Source organism: Microcebus murinus, chromosome 16 (genome assembly GCF_040939455.1).
Source record: "Microcebus murinus isolate Inina chromosome 16, M.murinus_Inina_mat1.0, whole genome shotgun sequence".
NCBI lineage: Eukaryota > Metazoa > Chordata > Mammalia > Primates > Cheirogaleidae > Microcebus > Microcebus murinus.
In genome coordinates this window covers 1,464,222-1,478,462 of record NC_134119.1, presented here as the reverse complement: position 1 = coordinate 1,478,462, position 14,241 = coordinate 1,464,222, and the positions used below count along the sequence as shown (strand labels likewise).

The window sequence follows — 14,241 nt, the reverse complement described above, 5'->3', positions numbered from 1 at the left end:
ACACACATCCACACCCTTCCTGCGGGGCCCCCAGAGCTGTCGGACGGCAGGAGCTTTGTTCCTGTTTCCAACTCAGCTGCCTCAAACTGATTTTGTTTTCTTTATTGTTTGGTTGTCACAATATGAGAATAATTCAGGTAACAAGGATTCCGTCAATAAAGTGCTGTAATTAAGCATAAGTAAAATATATGCACACACATAAGGAAAACATGTCTGTTACAGAAAGTTCTGGGTACTTTTGAGCCGTTTCAGTCTGTCTGGCGATGCCCTTCCTAGTGTTTGTTTCCAAGGCCAGTGACAGCCCTGTCTGGTGACTTTGGTGGCTGCCACTTGGAGCCCAGTTCTAAATGCTTGGGCTCCCAATTCTAGTTAGCACGAGGCTTTTGATAGTTGGATATTTGGAATTTGCCCTGGTCCCCGATAAAAACAGCTTAAAAATAGTTGACCTTCCTTCATGCTGCTATTTTTTTAAATATTAAAAAATATATAGTGAAAATAATGATCTTTCATCCTCGGGAAATAATTCCTTCTCCCGAGTGAGCTCCCCGAACGCTTCCCAGGTCCCTGAGCGCCAGCGGGGCCCGCCCGTCCCCAGGCCCAGCAGGTGCTGGAGGGCACGGCCACCGTCACTGCCTGTCACCTCTTCCCTTGTCCTCAGAAACAGTCGTGGGTCTGCTTTAAATAGAAGGCCACGTGAGCGAGTGACTGCCCTCAGCTTGAGGAGGCCCCGCGTCACTTAGGACGCGGTGACTGTCCTCTGGTAACGGCTGGTGTGACGGTTCTGTGCTGCGTTAACGCCTCGAGATTTGGGGGACGTGCAGCTGACGTGGATGACGCTCGTAGGTCACAAGTGAAATGTGCTCAGTGGTCCCCAGTGAAGTGGTCGCCCTGGGCTGCACTTTCCAGACACGTGTGGCAGTGACGGTGCCTGCTGGGAGGGACACGACCGTTGCCCCGCAGGCCAGCGGCCGCTGAACGTGGTCTCTGTGTTCCACAGGTGGTTCTCCCCGGGCACCAACCCCTACACGGGCACAGCCGACTGGCTGTACGCGGGCGATTACTTCGAGCGGAACTTCTCCGACTGCCCAGACATCTACTGAGGTCGAGGGGCGCCAGGGCCGGGCCTGCGAGGCTGGGCCCCTCGAGCGGCCAGGCTGGCCTTGGTCACGGCGGAGACGGACTTTCGGACGACTGTGCTCACGGGGACCGCGCCGTCCCGGTGAGCGGTGCGTCTGATCAGCTGCCGGTTGCCCAGCCATCTGCTACTGTGCAGTCTCTTCACGCAGCTTCACTCGGGACCATCGATTCATCCTGGTCTGAACAGGGGACTCATCCGACGCGGCGAGGACCAGCGGCGCTCACGGGGCTCAGGGCGCCATCGCGGGGCGTGGGCGGAGGGGAGCTCGGGAGGCCCCGTGGCCTCCTCGCCTCTCGGGTCAAGGGCGGGCTTTGGAGAACGTTCTCAGCTGGGACCAGTGGGGAAGAGAGGGGCTTGAAAATAACGCCGCGGAGGGCGCGTGAAGCCGGGAATCGCTCTCTAAACCGTGCTGATACAGAAGGGAAGATCTTCAAAGCATCAGATCGAATGAAATGAAAAGTTGTCAGATTCTGTATTTTTTACCAATCTTCGATAATGTAAAGATTGCCTTTAAAATATTTAAGTTAAAATTACTTGAATAGTATTTTGCTGAAGAGCAAGATAAGCATTAATCACCAATCGTACACTGTCCAAACCGAAGCATCGCCGTGACGGCCCAGCGTGAGCAGGAGCAGCGAGAGCCGCACGGAATCCCCGACGCTCCTGCCCGCGGGAGGCGGCATCCCCGGACGCTCCTGCCCGCGGGAGGCGGCATCCCCGGACGCTCCTGCCCGCGGGAGGCGGGCAGCCGCGGTGTCCTCACTGCAGAGCCTCACCGTCCCCGCGCACCGCGCCCACGTCTCACGGGGCCGTCTCTCAAGACGCGCCGCCTGCACCCACGGCACTCTCGCGTCCTGCTCCCAGCATGCATGTGCAGAACACAGCGAGTCACATCCCGCCGTGCGCTGGGGAGGGCCAGAGGTGGAGCCCACTCGCAGCGGTGTAATTAAAGTCATTTAACCAAAAGTAGGTGTGTGTCCATCTCAGCACTCGTCTGTGTCAGGGGACTAACCTTATTTATGTAGAAATGTCGACATGGTAGGTCATGGTAGAGCTCTTTGAATCAAAGACAATCTGCTGTGTGCGCGTGTGCACCACATGCGTGTACACGGCCGTATGGAGTGTGGGTTACTAAATCGGGCACTTCTCAATGAGAGGTCATCCTTGTGTGTCTGCGCTTCAGAATCACATTTTTAATTAAACACTTTTGGAAAGTGGGTACCTGTTCTGAAAGCTTGGTTTGTGGCTTGGGAAACGGGGCGCGGCGGCACTTCAGCCGGGTGTGGCGGCATCCTCGGGGCGCAGTCCCTCGCCGCCTGCTCCCGAGAGTCCAGCGGCGCCACTTGGAGACTTCCGGTGCGCCTGAGGAGTCAGGATTTCGGCATCGTGAGAAGAGGAGATCCCGAAACGCCCGCTGGTTAGAGCGTGGAGCCCCGCGCAGGCCAGGGGAGGCTCCAGCTCTCCAGGCGGCTGCAAAGGCGTGTCCTCCAGGGGAGAGAGCCGAGGCGCCAGCGGCGAGACTCGGAGACACACTCAGAGCAGCCGTGCTCAGGCAAGTCTAGCAGCTTCTTGCAGATCATCCCATTTTTCACTGCTTAAAATAACTGGCCAACAGTTCTGTGTTTCTGAGTCTCCTGGGGCCAGGCTCCGGGTGGTTCCGCCTCACCGACAGCCCCCGCCCACCCGGCCTGGCTGGTTCCTGTGCCTACTCAGTGTCCCCCGGTCAGACGCTGGGGCAGGAAGGGTGGGAAGGCTGCCAGGAAAGCACGGCCACGTTTCCAGGTTATCCTAATTTCTGGTTACAATCTTTTGTTGCTGCTATTTCCACAAAGACACCTAAGAATGCCATCACTTAAACTTTGTCACCCTTGATACGCTGATGTCACTATCTCTAATAAAGAGTTTTTCAGGGCCGGGCGCGGTGGCTCACGCCTGCAATCCTAGCACTCTGGGAAGGCCGAGGTGAGTAGATTGCTTGAGGTCAGGAGTTCAAAACCAGCCTGAGCAAGAGTGAGACCCCGTCTCTACTATAAATAGAAAGAAATTAATTGGCCAACTAAAAATATATACAAATAATTAGCCGGGCATGGTGGCACATGCCTGTAGTCCCAGCTACTCGGGAGGCTGAGGCAGGAGGATTGCTTGAGCCCAGGAGTCTGAGGTTGCTGTGAGCTAGGCTGACGCCACGGCACTCACTCTAGCCTGGGCAACAAAGCGAGACTCTGTCTCAAAAAAAAAAAAAAAGTTTTTCAGTAGAAGATGCATCTTAAAAGGCGACTGGCCCCGCACTGTGGAAAGCAGTGGCCTTCTCCGGGGCCACACGTTTGTGTGACACTGCGCCCTCGACCTGGGGTCTCTGTGGTTTTGAAAGCAATCCTGTAACCGAGAACCACTTCATGGAATGAAAGGTCCAGCCAGCTTTCTTCCCCATAGAACGTGGTATTTCGGTTCTGCTCCCAGTGGAGGCTGGGTACCGGCTGCGCTTCTGCGGGTGTGAGGCTGAGCAGACGCCCGTCCTCCGAGAGCACGTGCGGCCTCCCTCCTGTCAGGGCTCACCGTGCTGACCAGGTGCCATGGGACGGACTGTGGGCCCCAGTTGCCGGCCACGCGGGGTCTGCCCGACACTCCCCTCTGAGACCGGGTCGAGGGCTGAGGTCACCAGCGCCCACGGCCTTCTTCCCTGGGCCTGCCTCGGGTGGCGGGAAGGCTCGGGGAAGCAGGCCCTGGCCTGGAGGGACATCACCGAGTGTTGCCCGCCCAGGCCGCCGTGAGGGCCGGACCCTCCAGAAGTCTCATCTCCACAGGAGCGTGACCCAGACGTGGCGCCTGACATGGACCAACACGGCCCGACCGCTCTGTGCACACAGGTGCCCCGGAAGGGGGCGTCTGAGCCTGGCCGTGCGCCGCAGGGAGGGAGGGGCAGCCAGGCAGCGCCCCGGGAGGACCAGTCCTGCCGGCTTTCCGGCCACTGTCTTCCCTTTCCGACTCTGTCCCCAAAGCCCATGGCGGCGCTTGTGCTTCTTCTCAGAGGGCTGGGGCACAGTCGGCCACACGGGCATCGTGGCATGAGGACGCTACTGCCGGACCCTGGGGAGTGCTGGGCGCGGCCCCGACGGTCGCAGGGAGCCTGGCTGGGCCTGGTGCCCGTGCTGCCGGCCACTCATGCAGATGACCTCGAGCAGGAAGGGTGTGAGAAAGTCGTGCCAACGTCTGTGTACAGACCGCGTGGACAGATGTTCCCACTTCTCCAGGGAAAGTACCTCGGAGTGGAAACCTAATCTGCTGCCTCCCCAGAGGAGACATTCCAGAGTACACGTGTGCCTCGGACAAGCTGCTCCACGCCGCGCGTCATCGGCCAGTTGCACGTTGAAACGGCAGCACCCCTGGTTCACCGTTAGGTGACTGAAGTCCTGAGCCTTCCCTGCAAGAAGACGAGCCCCGAGCATGGCCAGCACCGTTGCTGCCCGGGACGTGCGGCCACAGGAGCTCTTGCCGCAAGTGGCGCTGCCTCGTGGCGGCTCCTTACAGAACTAGACGTTAGTTACTCAGCGTCAAAACCAAAATGAGCTGCCGAGCCACAAGAACACATGCGGGAGTCTTACGTGCGTATTTCGAAGTGAGAGAAGCCAATCTGAAAAGGCTACACGCTGTGTGATTCCAAATCCGTGACATTCCGGAAAAGGCAACACTAGGAGAGAGTAAAAGATCAGCGGTTGCCAGGGGCCGGGGGAGGGAGGAGAGGGATGAGTTGGTGGAGCACAGAGGATATTTGGGGCAGTGAAACTTTTCTGTAGGATACAGTAACGGCGGATAAATGTCATCATAAATGTGTCACCCTGCTGGGTGCGGTGGCTCACACCTGTCATCTCAGTGCCTTGGGAGGCCAAGGCAGGAGGATCGCTCGAGGCCAGGAGTTCGGGGTTGCAGTGAGCTGTGATTGCAACACTGCACTCCAGGCTGGGCGACAGAGCAAGACCCTGTCTCTAAAAATAAATAAACTTGTCAAAACCCGTAGAATGTTCAACGCTGCTGTGGTTTGGATGTCTCCTCTGGAATTCCAGTGTGGAGACTTGATGGCGAGGGTGAGTCAGGGCCTCTGCAGGGCGAGTGGGCCGTGAGGGCTCCCCCCTCGGGAATGGGGCTCAGGCCCCCCCCACTGTCTGCTGCAGCCACTGCATGTGTCCCCTCCGGGGACACCCCAACAAGCACCGTCCTGGAAGCAGAGAGCAGCCCTCACCGGACACCACAGTTGCTACCTTGACCTTGACTTCCTGACCTCCAGAACCACGAGAGGTGTCAGTTCCGTATGAGTCGCCCAGTCTGCGGTGGTCAGTTGTGGCAGCACAGATGGACCAAGAGGAGCCCCACGGTGACGGTGGGCTTTGGGTGACGACAACTCGTCAGTGTCACTTTGTCGGTTGCCACTGAGGTTGCGCTCTGGGGGCGCTGGTCGAGGGGAGGGTGCGGGGCGGGAGGGCTGCGGGAACTCTCTGTACCTTCTGCTCAGTTCTGCTGTGAGCCTAAAATTGTTCTAAAGAATTGAATCTATTAATGAAAAAAAGTTTAAAAAAGCCTACACCTGCCAAACTTTCCCCAGTGGCTGTGCCATTTTGTGCTCCCAACACTGGCAGACTCGGCATGTCTGTGAGTTTGGACCATGCTCACAGGGGTGCTGTGAGCATGGTTTGCATCTTCCTCGTTGAGCATCTCGCCACCCGGCTTTCTGCAGGTGTGGGCCTTGTGTTTTGTTTCTCGATAAACAGGATTAACGGGAACGCTCCTGCAGAGGATCCGGTAGGTTTATCCAAACCCCTTTAGCTGAATACACTTGTGGGTGACACTGCTTTTCTGGAAGCTGAACACATTTCACAGACATTATTGACCGACTTCAATCCACACAGATCAATGACCAGTTGCAAAATAACAACAGCTGCTGCCCAGCGTGTGCCTCCCTCACGCCAGGCTCCGTGCCGACGTGTATGTTCTTTGGGTCCCCACAGTCCTGACACGGGGCAGCATGTGCTGTGGCCCCGACGGCCACGGCTGGAGCCACTGAGGCTGGCAGTCCTCCGCGCTGCCGTCGCTGGGCAGCGGCAGCCAGAGCGGCCTCCTCTGCGCCGTTTCCTCGCCCTTGCGCTCCCAGGAAGGGTGGAAACTGCAAGCATATGTAAACAGCTCTGCTTCAGGAAATTGTTTGAGCCACCTGAGGCCACAGGCCACCAGCCTGAGTAGAGCAAGTGCTAAGTCCAGGCCGTTGGCCGCTGCCGGGAGGGGAGCCCGGCGGCTCTGGCTTCTGCAGAGCTGGCTCCCGCGGCCTCCGGTGGCAGCGTCTGAATCCTCCGTGGCTTTGAACAAGTGACACTCACTCGCCTGCTGGCCATCTGCTGGAAGGGCAGGTTGGAGTCTCTTGTTTTCCCCCCTTCCCTTGTTTCACAGGGCATGTCTGCGGGGCTGCCTCCCGGGCTGTGCTCAGCAAAGGGGCTCTGGAGTCTTCCAAGTTCTTACAAGTTTTCCAGGACCCCAAGCAGCTTTTGTTTGTGTGGCTTCATCTGTTGATACTTATCAAAAGATATTTAAAAATATGTATGCACTAATTAAAAATGATAGTAACAAGACCACTACTTGTTGAATTAATAAAATTTTAAATGAAAAATAGCTATGTTTTCCAAAACAAAAAGGTAAATCTCTAGATCAATTAACTTAAAAAATTTAAGCATTATAATAGCAGAAGACGGAAAAGTAAACAGGACGATGTCCACTGACAAGATGACGGATCTAAGTAGGGGGACATCCTGCATCAGGGTGTCATATAGGCGTTAAAAGGAACAAGCTAGAGCCACTGTGCAACACAAACAAACCTTACAAACATTAAGTGAAAAATATACCTTTACATTTTTTAAGAAAAGGCTTAAAAACCTATTTTTGGGGGATGGAGTCGAGATATGTTGCTCAGGCTGGTATTGAACTCCTGGCCTCAAGTGATCCTCCTACTTTGGCCTCCTGAGTGGTGGAGACTACAGATGTGCACCACTGCACCTTGCTGGAAACCCCAAATTTTATGTGTGTGTACACAGAGAGTAAATCATCACGATGCGCGTGGTGGGAAACAGTCAGCACAGTGCGAGTGCTAGAAAGGGAGGACGGAGCCAGAGAATGGGCTGGAGACAGGCATGACACTGCTTTTTTCACTTTCTTAAAACGCTCAAAGATCTGAAAGGAAGTAAATGATGGGTAAAAGAAAATTATAGGGAACCATGACATTGTCTTACAGTTTCGCAAGTATCTAGTCTGGCTTAATGGAAGACAGCTGTGTTCAATCTGTTCTGCTAGCACAAGGTGGCCTCTGGAAAATTCCACCGTACACTCATGCCACAGCAGGGTGGGAAAGGCAACATCTTGGTGTCAGTATGAGATGGGGTCTGCAGGACACCCTGCAGGGGCATGGTTTGTGTAGCTCTCGTTTGCTTTTTTTTTTTTTTTTGAGATGGAGTCTCGCTCTGTCACCTGGGCTAGAGTGCAGTGGCGTCATAGTAGGTCACAACAACCCCAAACTCCTGGGCTCAAGGGATCCTCTTGCCTCAGCCTCCCCAGTAGCTGGGACTACAGGTACATGCCATGTCACCTGACTAATGTTTCTATTTTAAGTAGAGACGGGGTTTTGCTCTTGCTCAGGCTGGTCTCAAACTCCTGACCTCAAGGAGATCCTCTGGCCTCGGCCTCCCAGAGTGCTGGGATTACAGGTGTGAGCCACCCTGCCCGGCAGGTTTGTGTAGCTTTAAGCAAATCCCACAAAACTTCACTGTTCAGGCAGCGGGCTTGTGCTTCTGGAGCATTCCCATGTTGCCTTTGCTGTAATTTATGTCAAATTAACTCAAAGTAACACGAAGCTGACACTTCCCTAGCTCCGGTGTCATAAGACTAACTCCTACCTTTTTTAACCTTGTGACTGTTTTCTTTGAATCTCAGGTCCTGGAATCTTGCTCGTGGGATAATGAGTGTCAGAAGGCTGTCTAGCTTTCTGCGGGCTTCGAGGTGGCCGCTCCATGTGTCCCAGTCCCCAGGTGTACAGGGGTCCCGGCTGCCTGGCCACCCACGGACACCTGCCTTCTTGGGCATGTGGGCCCTGGCACCTGTCTCGGGGTCCCTGAGGATCTGAGCCCTATCCGGGCCCACCGCCCAGAGCCTGGTCCTTGCCTACTCGCCTCCGCCTGTCCCTGGGAACCACGCACAGGGGTGACATCTCAGCCCACCGGCCTGAAGACCGCCGATGGCGTGGGCTCCGGCAGGTCCTGCCCCTTTCTGGAGCCCGCTCGCGGTTCCCGGCGCCGCCGCCAGGGGCCGCCGCCGCTCCCCTATGACACAGCAACAATAGGGACCGCTCTGGCCCGCGCGCCCCGCGGCCCGCGCTTCCGCCGGAAGGGAGCCGCCGGCGCGGGGGCGGGCCGGGGCGGGACATGCACGACGGACGGCTTCCCTCGCCAATTGCTGGCGGAGCTGGCGGGTAAGGGTCGGCCGCGTCGCTGACGGCGCCCAGTCGGCGGCGAGAGCGGCGGACGGGGCGGGCCGAGCGCGGGCTTCCGGCGGGGCCCGGCAGGCGCCGAGGAGGAAGAGCGAGCCTGGACGGCGCCTCTCGGCCGAGTGTGGGCGCGGGCCAGGTGCGGGGGGCGGCCGGGCCCGGGCGGCCGGGGCCGGGGGCGGGCGGGCGGGCCGGGGCCAAGGGCGGCCGGGGCTCTCGCGGGTCTCCTCGGGCCGCCCCGCCTTCCGCGGCGCCGCCCGGGCCCAGCGCGGGGCTCGCAGGGAGCTGGCGGCCCCCGCGGAGCGTCTCGGCCCGGCCCGGGCGAGGCGGGGGGACGCGGTTGCCGCGGGGCGCGCGTCAAGGCCGGCGTCCCGCCGAGGGGGCGTCGCGCCGGGTCTCCCGGGGGGCCGGGTCGGGCCGCTCCGAGTCGGACCGCAGCCGGCGAGGGGGCGCGCCCTGGGCGGTGGCGCCGGACGCGCTCGAGAAACGTGAGGAGAAGCCCGAGCGCTGTCCTGGCCGGGCTGCGTCGGCCGCGGGCTGCCCGCGTGGACCGCGCCTGCCCTGGCCTCGGGCAGCCCCGGAGCTGGCGACGCTGCCCGGGAGTCGGGCTTTCGCGCCGGTCGCCACAGGGCAGCACGCGCGGGTCTCAGTGCGCTCTGCTCTTCCAGGATGACGACTTCAGGCGCTCTGTTTCCAAGCCTGGTGCCAGGCTCTCGTGGGTCCTCCAACAAGTACTTAGTGGAGTTTCGGGCAGGAAAAATGTCACTGAAAGGCACTACCGTCACTCCAGATAAGCGGAAAGGGCTCGTGTACATTCAGCAGACGGATGACTCCCTCATTCACTTCTGCTGGAAAGACAGGACGTCTGGGAACGTGGAAGACGTGAGTGTCCTTCAGCCTGAAGCGGGGCCGCTGTGCAGGTGGGGTCTAGCCTTGCTGCACCTGCACACGCAGCCCGCGTTCTCGGTTTGGGGGGTGTTGGCAGGATACGCGGGGACCGCTGGTTTTGGGCCTGTCATCAGCTGTTTTGTTCATGGATGTGTGTTAAACTTTAGATGTTGGGTTCCTGGGATTGGAGGAGTCACTGCCCTCAGGAAAGCTTTCGCAGTGGTCGCTTTATGTAGCGTTCTCTGTTCTTCACACTGAAGTGTTTTGTTGCCTTTGAGAGCAGGTCAGAGTTGACCTTTTAACTCATCTTGGAACGTTGTTCCCAAAATGTCTGTATTAAAATCCTTCAAGGTCCCAAAGCCCACCTTCCCTGTTCTCCACCCAAGCTGTCCCCTGGCCCACACTCGGGGGTCTACCCTCCACGGTGGTGTCTCCGCCCTGTGGAGACTGCCAGCTCGGGACACAGCAGCCTGCTTATCTCTGTCCCCTCTGCACCCACCCCGTTAGACACAGGATCCAGCATGTTTTCCTGAGAGGCGGGGGACTCGGTGCCGTGTGTGTGCGTGAGGCTGACTCTGCTCTTCTCGTGGCTTCCCAGGACCTGATCATCTTCCCCGATGACTGCGAGTTCAAGCGGGTGCCCCAGTGCCCCAGCGGGAGGGTCTACGTGCTCAAGTTTAAGGCAGGGTCCAAGCGGCTCTTCTTCTGGATGCAGGTGTGTAGGCGGGCTTGCCCCGTCTTTTGCCCTTTTCTTGCTGTTACGCAATTAAGTTAGAAACTTGTTTACCATCTTGTAAAACACACCTGAGAGGGAACCTAACATTTCCGGTGTGTCACCTGGTGGGGTGAAATGCTGGTTCATGGCTGGGTGCTGGGCACCCTTTTGTGGTAGGGAGTTTCCAGGAAGACAGGCTGGGCCCATGTCACTGAGGCATGGACTGGCAAACGCTGCCTCTGGTTTGAAAGACTCAGTGCTTGAGCTCTGTCCCCTCACCTCAGTCACTGAGACTCCCAGAGCAGAAGAGGTGGCCCTGGGTCATGTGCTGTCCTCCCCTCCCCAAGCTCTCCTGAGCTTCCCCTGAGTGTGCCTGGGCTCGCTCACCTCAGTAGTGTGTCCTCGGAATCCAGGAGTTGCTGCGCATTCTGCCACCTGTTGGTGGCATTGGGCTCATTTCCATTCTTGTGCCGCTGCTTTGCCAAGAATCGTCTGGTACGTGGGTTATTTCCCATGTGTGAGTGTGACCCGCAGGTTAGAGCTAGAGGTGGGGCTGTGTTCGGGGGGCCTGCACACGCTTCCTCCCAGGAAAGGGTCTCCCTCTCTGTGGGGCAAATGGTCTGTGTGGCAGCTGCTCACCTCTGCCCGAGCAGTGTGGTGGCTGCGAGGACAGGAAAATGAATGGGTGCAGCGGAGTTCCAGTTAAGCTCTACTTGCAAACAGATGGGGGCTGTGGTTTGCCAACTGCTTGTGTAGAACATGTTTCTCCAGTTTTGCCAAAAAATGGTAACCAGCTTTCATCGCTCTTTTTTGTTCCCGATTTTACTCATTGACACCTTTCTTCCCCCTTTGCCCAGAGGGCGGGGACTGTTGGTCTTGTCCTTGCTGTGTCCCTGGTGCCCTGCAGGGTCCATAACAGGTGCTCAGCAGTGGTTATGGGTGCCTTTGTCTCCCTGCTCCATACGTGTGCATGTGTGCACACACACGTGCTGTTTCTCAGGGGCCCGTGTGGCCTGGGCAGTAGTGTGCTGAGAGGCCAGTTCATTTCCTCCCTCGGGGTGAAGGAGGGACAATGCTGTCTGTGTACAGAGTCACAGATGCTGTCAGGGCTCTGCTCTCCCCACCTGTGAAGTGGGCGTCGTCTGGCACAGCACCCGTGATGACTCGAGAGGGGACTGTGCACTGAGCACGTGCTTGCCTGCCTGGGCTCCGTCCCGTCTCAGCGCCCTGTGGCCAGGCACGGGGACTCCATCTCTGAGTCCCTCATCTATAAGCCAGGTTAGAGGAAGGTGGTGGCCAGCACTTAGCAGAGAGCTGCCCCGACACTGGCTGCTCAGCTGAGGCCCTTCATCCCCCCCACAGGAGCCCAAGACTGACCAAGACGAGGAGCACTGCCGGAAGGTCAATGAGTATCTGAACAATCCCCCGATGCCTGGGGCGCTGGGGACCAGCGGAAGCGGTGGCCATGAGCTCTCTGCACTAGGTGGTAATGAGCACCCCCAGCCTTTCCTGTGAGGTCAGGGCCCTGGCCTGCGACTTGGGTCCCTGGGGCGCAGGCCCTGAGTTCAGCTCACGGGTGATGCTCACTGTACAGTTCAGGAATGGCCCGAGCGGGTGCTGTCCGGGTGCTTAGCTAGAGGCTCCCCCGTAGCGGTGGTGCCAGCCTGGGCCCAGGTGCATGGCAGGTGGCTCTGCGTCCGAGCCCTGTGTCTGAGCCCCTGTGCTTTCCAGGCGAGGGCGGCCTGCAGAGCCTGCTGGGGAACATGAGTCACAGCCAGCTCATGCAGCTCATCGGACCGGCCGGCCTCGGAGGACTGGGTAACTTGCGCCACCCCAGGCTCTCAGGAGCCTTTGGTAGAAGTTGGAACTTTGCTGTGATTGCTTTTAAAGTCAAGTCTGTGTTTCCCAATTTAAACTTCTCATCTGCTCTGAGCAGGGCTGTGAGCGTGTATGTTCCCTGTACTCGTGGCCCTTTGGGAGGCACCTGTTGTTCGCCTGTGCCTGGGAGCTGGGTGGGTGAGGCCTTCCAGGCCTCCAGTGAGGGCCCCAGCTTGGAACTTTGGGGGAGTGTGGCTAGCTGAGGGGTGGGGCCAGAGGACAAGCGCTTAGAGCTCTTTTGTGGGGTCCCTAGTCCCTACTGGTTGGTACTGCCAGCCAGCACTGGGGTGTGGGCGACTGTTTGGCCCTACAGCAGTGCTCATCACTTGGTCAGGACGTGGACTATGTTTATCAGTAGTGTGTTGGGAGGGGTCAGAGACGGATTCCAGAATACAGGGTCTGAGCAGTCACTAGCCTGTTGTCTCTTGGCCTGCCAAGTTTCCGTCTTCCCTGCTTGTCCCTTGGCTTTGGTGTTGAAAGCTCCTGCCCCTTGGCTGGGGGAGGTGGGCCAGGTTACTCCTGGGTGGGTTGGGCTTGGGGGGAGCACCCTGAGCACACGCGTCCTTGCTCCTTGCAGGTGGGCTGGGGGCCCTGACTGGGCCAGGCCTGGCCAGCCTGCTGGGGAGCGGAGGGCCTCCGGCAAGCAGCTCCTCCTCCAGGTGAGCCCTCGGCACCCCACTCCGCCACACAGGGTCCCGTGGGAGGTGGACGTGGACCAAACCCGCCTGGAGGAGGCCCCCAGGGTAGCGTCCCTGGACCCTTGGAGTAGGACAGCGGTGTGGTGGGCCCCAGTGGGTGTGTGGCTGCTCTAGCACTGTCCTTGCTCTTGCAGCTCTCGGAGCCAGTCAGCAGCGGTCACCCCATCCTCCACCACCTCTTCCGCCCGTGCCACCCCAGCCCCTTCTGCTCCAGCAGCCGCCTCAGCAACTAGTCCAAGCCCTGCGCCCAGCTCAGGTAACGGAGCCAGCACTGCGGCCAGCCCAGCCCAGCCCATCCAACTGAGCGATCTCCAGAGCATTCTAGCCACCATGAACGTGCCGGCCGGGCCAGGAGGTGGCCAGCAAGGTAAAGAAAGTGCCCTGTCGGTGTGAAGCTGGGGTGCAGATGCCTGCTGCCTGCTCGCTCGCCGGCTTTCCCGGGCATGGGGCTGAGCTGCTGCGCTGCGTGCCACTGGAGCTGAGCCCCAGCTCGCCCTACCCCAGCCTTGCCACACACCTGGCGCTTCTGGGGCTTAGAGTGTTGTTGCTGCCCTCTGCGGGGCACCTGGGTCAGCATCGAGCCACTGACGGCCACGTGTCTGCCTAGTGGACCTGGCCAGTGTGCTGACCCCAGAGATCATGGCTCCCATCCTTGCCAATGCGGACGTCCAGGAGCGCCTGCTGCCCTACCTGCCCTCTGGGGAGTCGCTGCCACAGACTGCGGACGAGATCCAGAACACGCTGACCTCGCCCCAGTTCCAGCAGGTAGAGGCCGGGCCCAGGGTGCTGTCCACTGTGCTTGAGGGTGGGGGAGGAGGTGGCTCTGCCCCCACTCCCATGTGGCCTGTCACCCTGAGCATAGGACGGCTCTGGGGCGCCACTGCCAGCAGAGCTCAGGTCTGCACGGCTCTTCCTTGCAGGCCCTGGGCATGTTCAGCGCGGCCTTGGCCTCAGGGCAGCTGGGCCCCCTCATGTGCCAGTTCGGCCTGCCCGCAGAGGCTGTGGAAGCCGCCAACAAGGGCGGTAAGTACCTGCTCCCACACCCCCCCCCCCCCCCCCGCCACGGTCTGTGTCGCCGGGGTTGACGTCACACTGTCTGACCTTTACCCCACCCCTCTGAGGAAACCTGACCAGGTACAGACAAGCCACCTCCTGTCTCCAATGCATTTCAGACGTGGAAGCGTTTGCCAAAGCCATGCAGAATAGCGCCAAGTCCGAGCAGAAAGAGGGCGACACGAAGGACAAGAAAGATGAAGAGGAGGACATGAGCTTGGATTAAGTTATTTGCTGTTGTCTTCCTGGGAGCCGCGTTCTTAGTCCTGTGACTTCAGTAGTGCGTTTGTGGTTTGTTGCACACCCTCACCTCCGTTCCAACTTACTAATAAAGTCTTTTCTTTTATCTGCCAAC

At 58.8% G+C, this 14,241-nt stretch overlaps 2 protein-coding genes across 6 annotated transcripts in view; both read left to right on the top strand.

Moving 5' to 3' along the window:
• Window positions 1-2,357, top strand: part of OSBPL2 (oxysterol binding protein like 2) — a 44,890-nt gene extending 42,533 nt beyond the window's left edge. For all 3 annotated transcript variants that reach the window (XM_076010818.1, XM_076010820.1, XM_076010819.1), the window contains one exon: window positions 998-2,357. In XM_076010818.1, coding sequence (XP_075866933.1) covers window positions 998-1,100 — 103 coding nt within the window. In that variant the 3' untranslated portion in view covers window positions 1,101-2,357. The remainder of the gene's footprint in view (window positions 1-997) is intronic.
• Window positions 2,358-8,531: 6,174 nt separating this feature from the next.
• ADRM1 (ADRM1 26S proteasome ubiquitin receptor) lies at window positions 8,532-14,240 on the top strand. Of its 3 annotated transcripts, none has more exons than XM_076010821.1 (10): window positions 8,532-8,639; window positions 9,323-9,536; window positions 10,141-10,257; window positions 11,620-11,740; window positions 11,989-12,075; window positions 12,713-12,794; window positions 12,968-13,200; window positions 13,441-13,598; window positions 13,754-13,856; window positions 14,006-14,240. In XM_076010821.1, exons 1-10 carry the CDS (start codon window positions 8,593-8,595, stop codon window positions 14,110-14,112), a joined length of 1,269 nt encoding a protein of 422 aa, XP_075866936.1. In that variant the 5' UTR covers window positions 8,532-8,592; the 3' UTR covers window positions 14,113-14,240. The 3 variants fall into 3 exon arrangements, with proteins under 3 accessions (XP_075866936.1, XP_012628363.1, XP_020137664.1); XM_012772909.3 differs by having other exon boundaries at window positions 8,533-8,639; window positions 11,620-11,743; XM_020282075.2 differs by lacking the exon at window positions 8,532-8,639 and adding an exon at window positions 8,651-8,793 and having other exon boundaries at window positions 11,620-11,743.
• Window position 14,241: the final 1 nt, after the last annotated feature.

Coding starts and splice junctions, on each gene's coding strand:
- ADRM1 (XM_012772909.3), top strand. CDS start 8,593: ATGCACGACGGACGGCTTCCCTCGCCAATTGCTGGCGGAGCTGGCGG. Junction 8,640..9,322: donor ATTGCTGGCGGAGCTGGCGG/GTAAGGGTCGGC, acceptor CTGCTCTTCCAG/GATGACGACTTCAGGCGCTC. Junction 12,076..12,712: donor GGCCGGCCTCGGAGGACTGG/GTAACTTGCGCC, acceptor TGCTCCTTGCAG/GTGGGCTGGGGGCCCTGACT.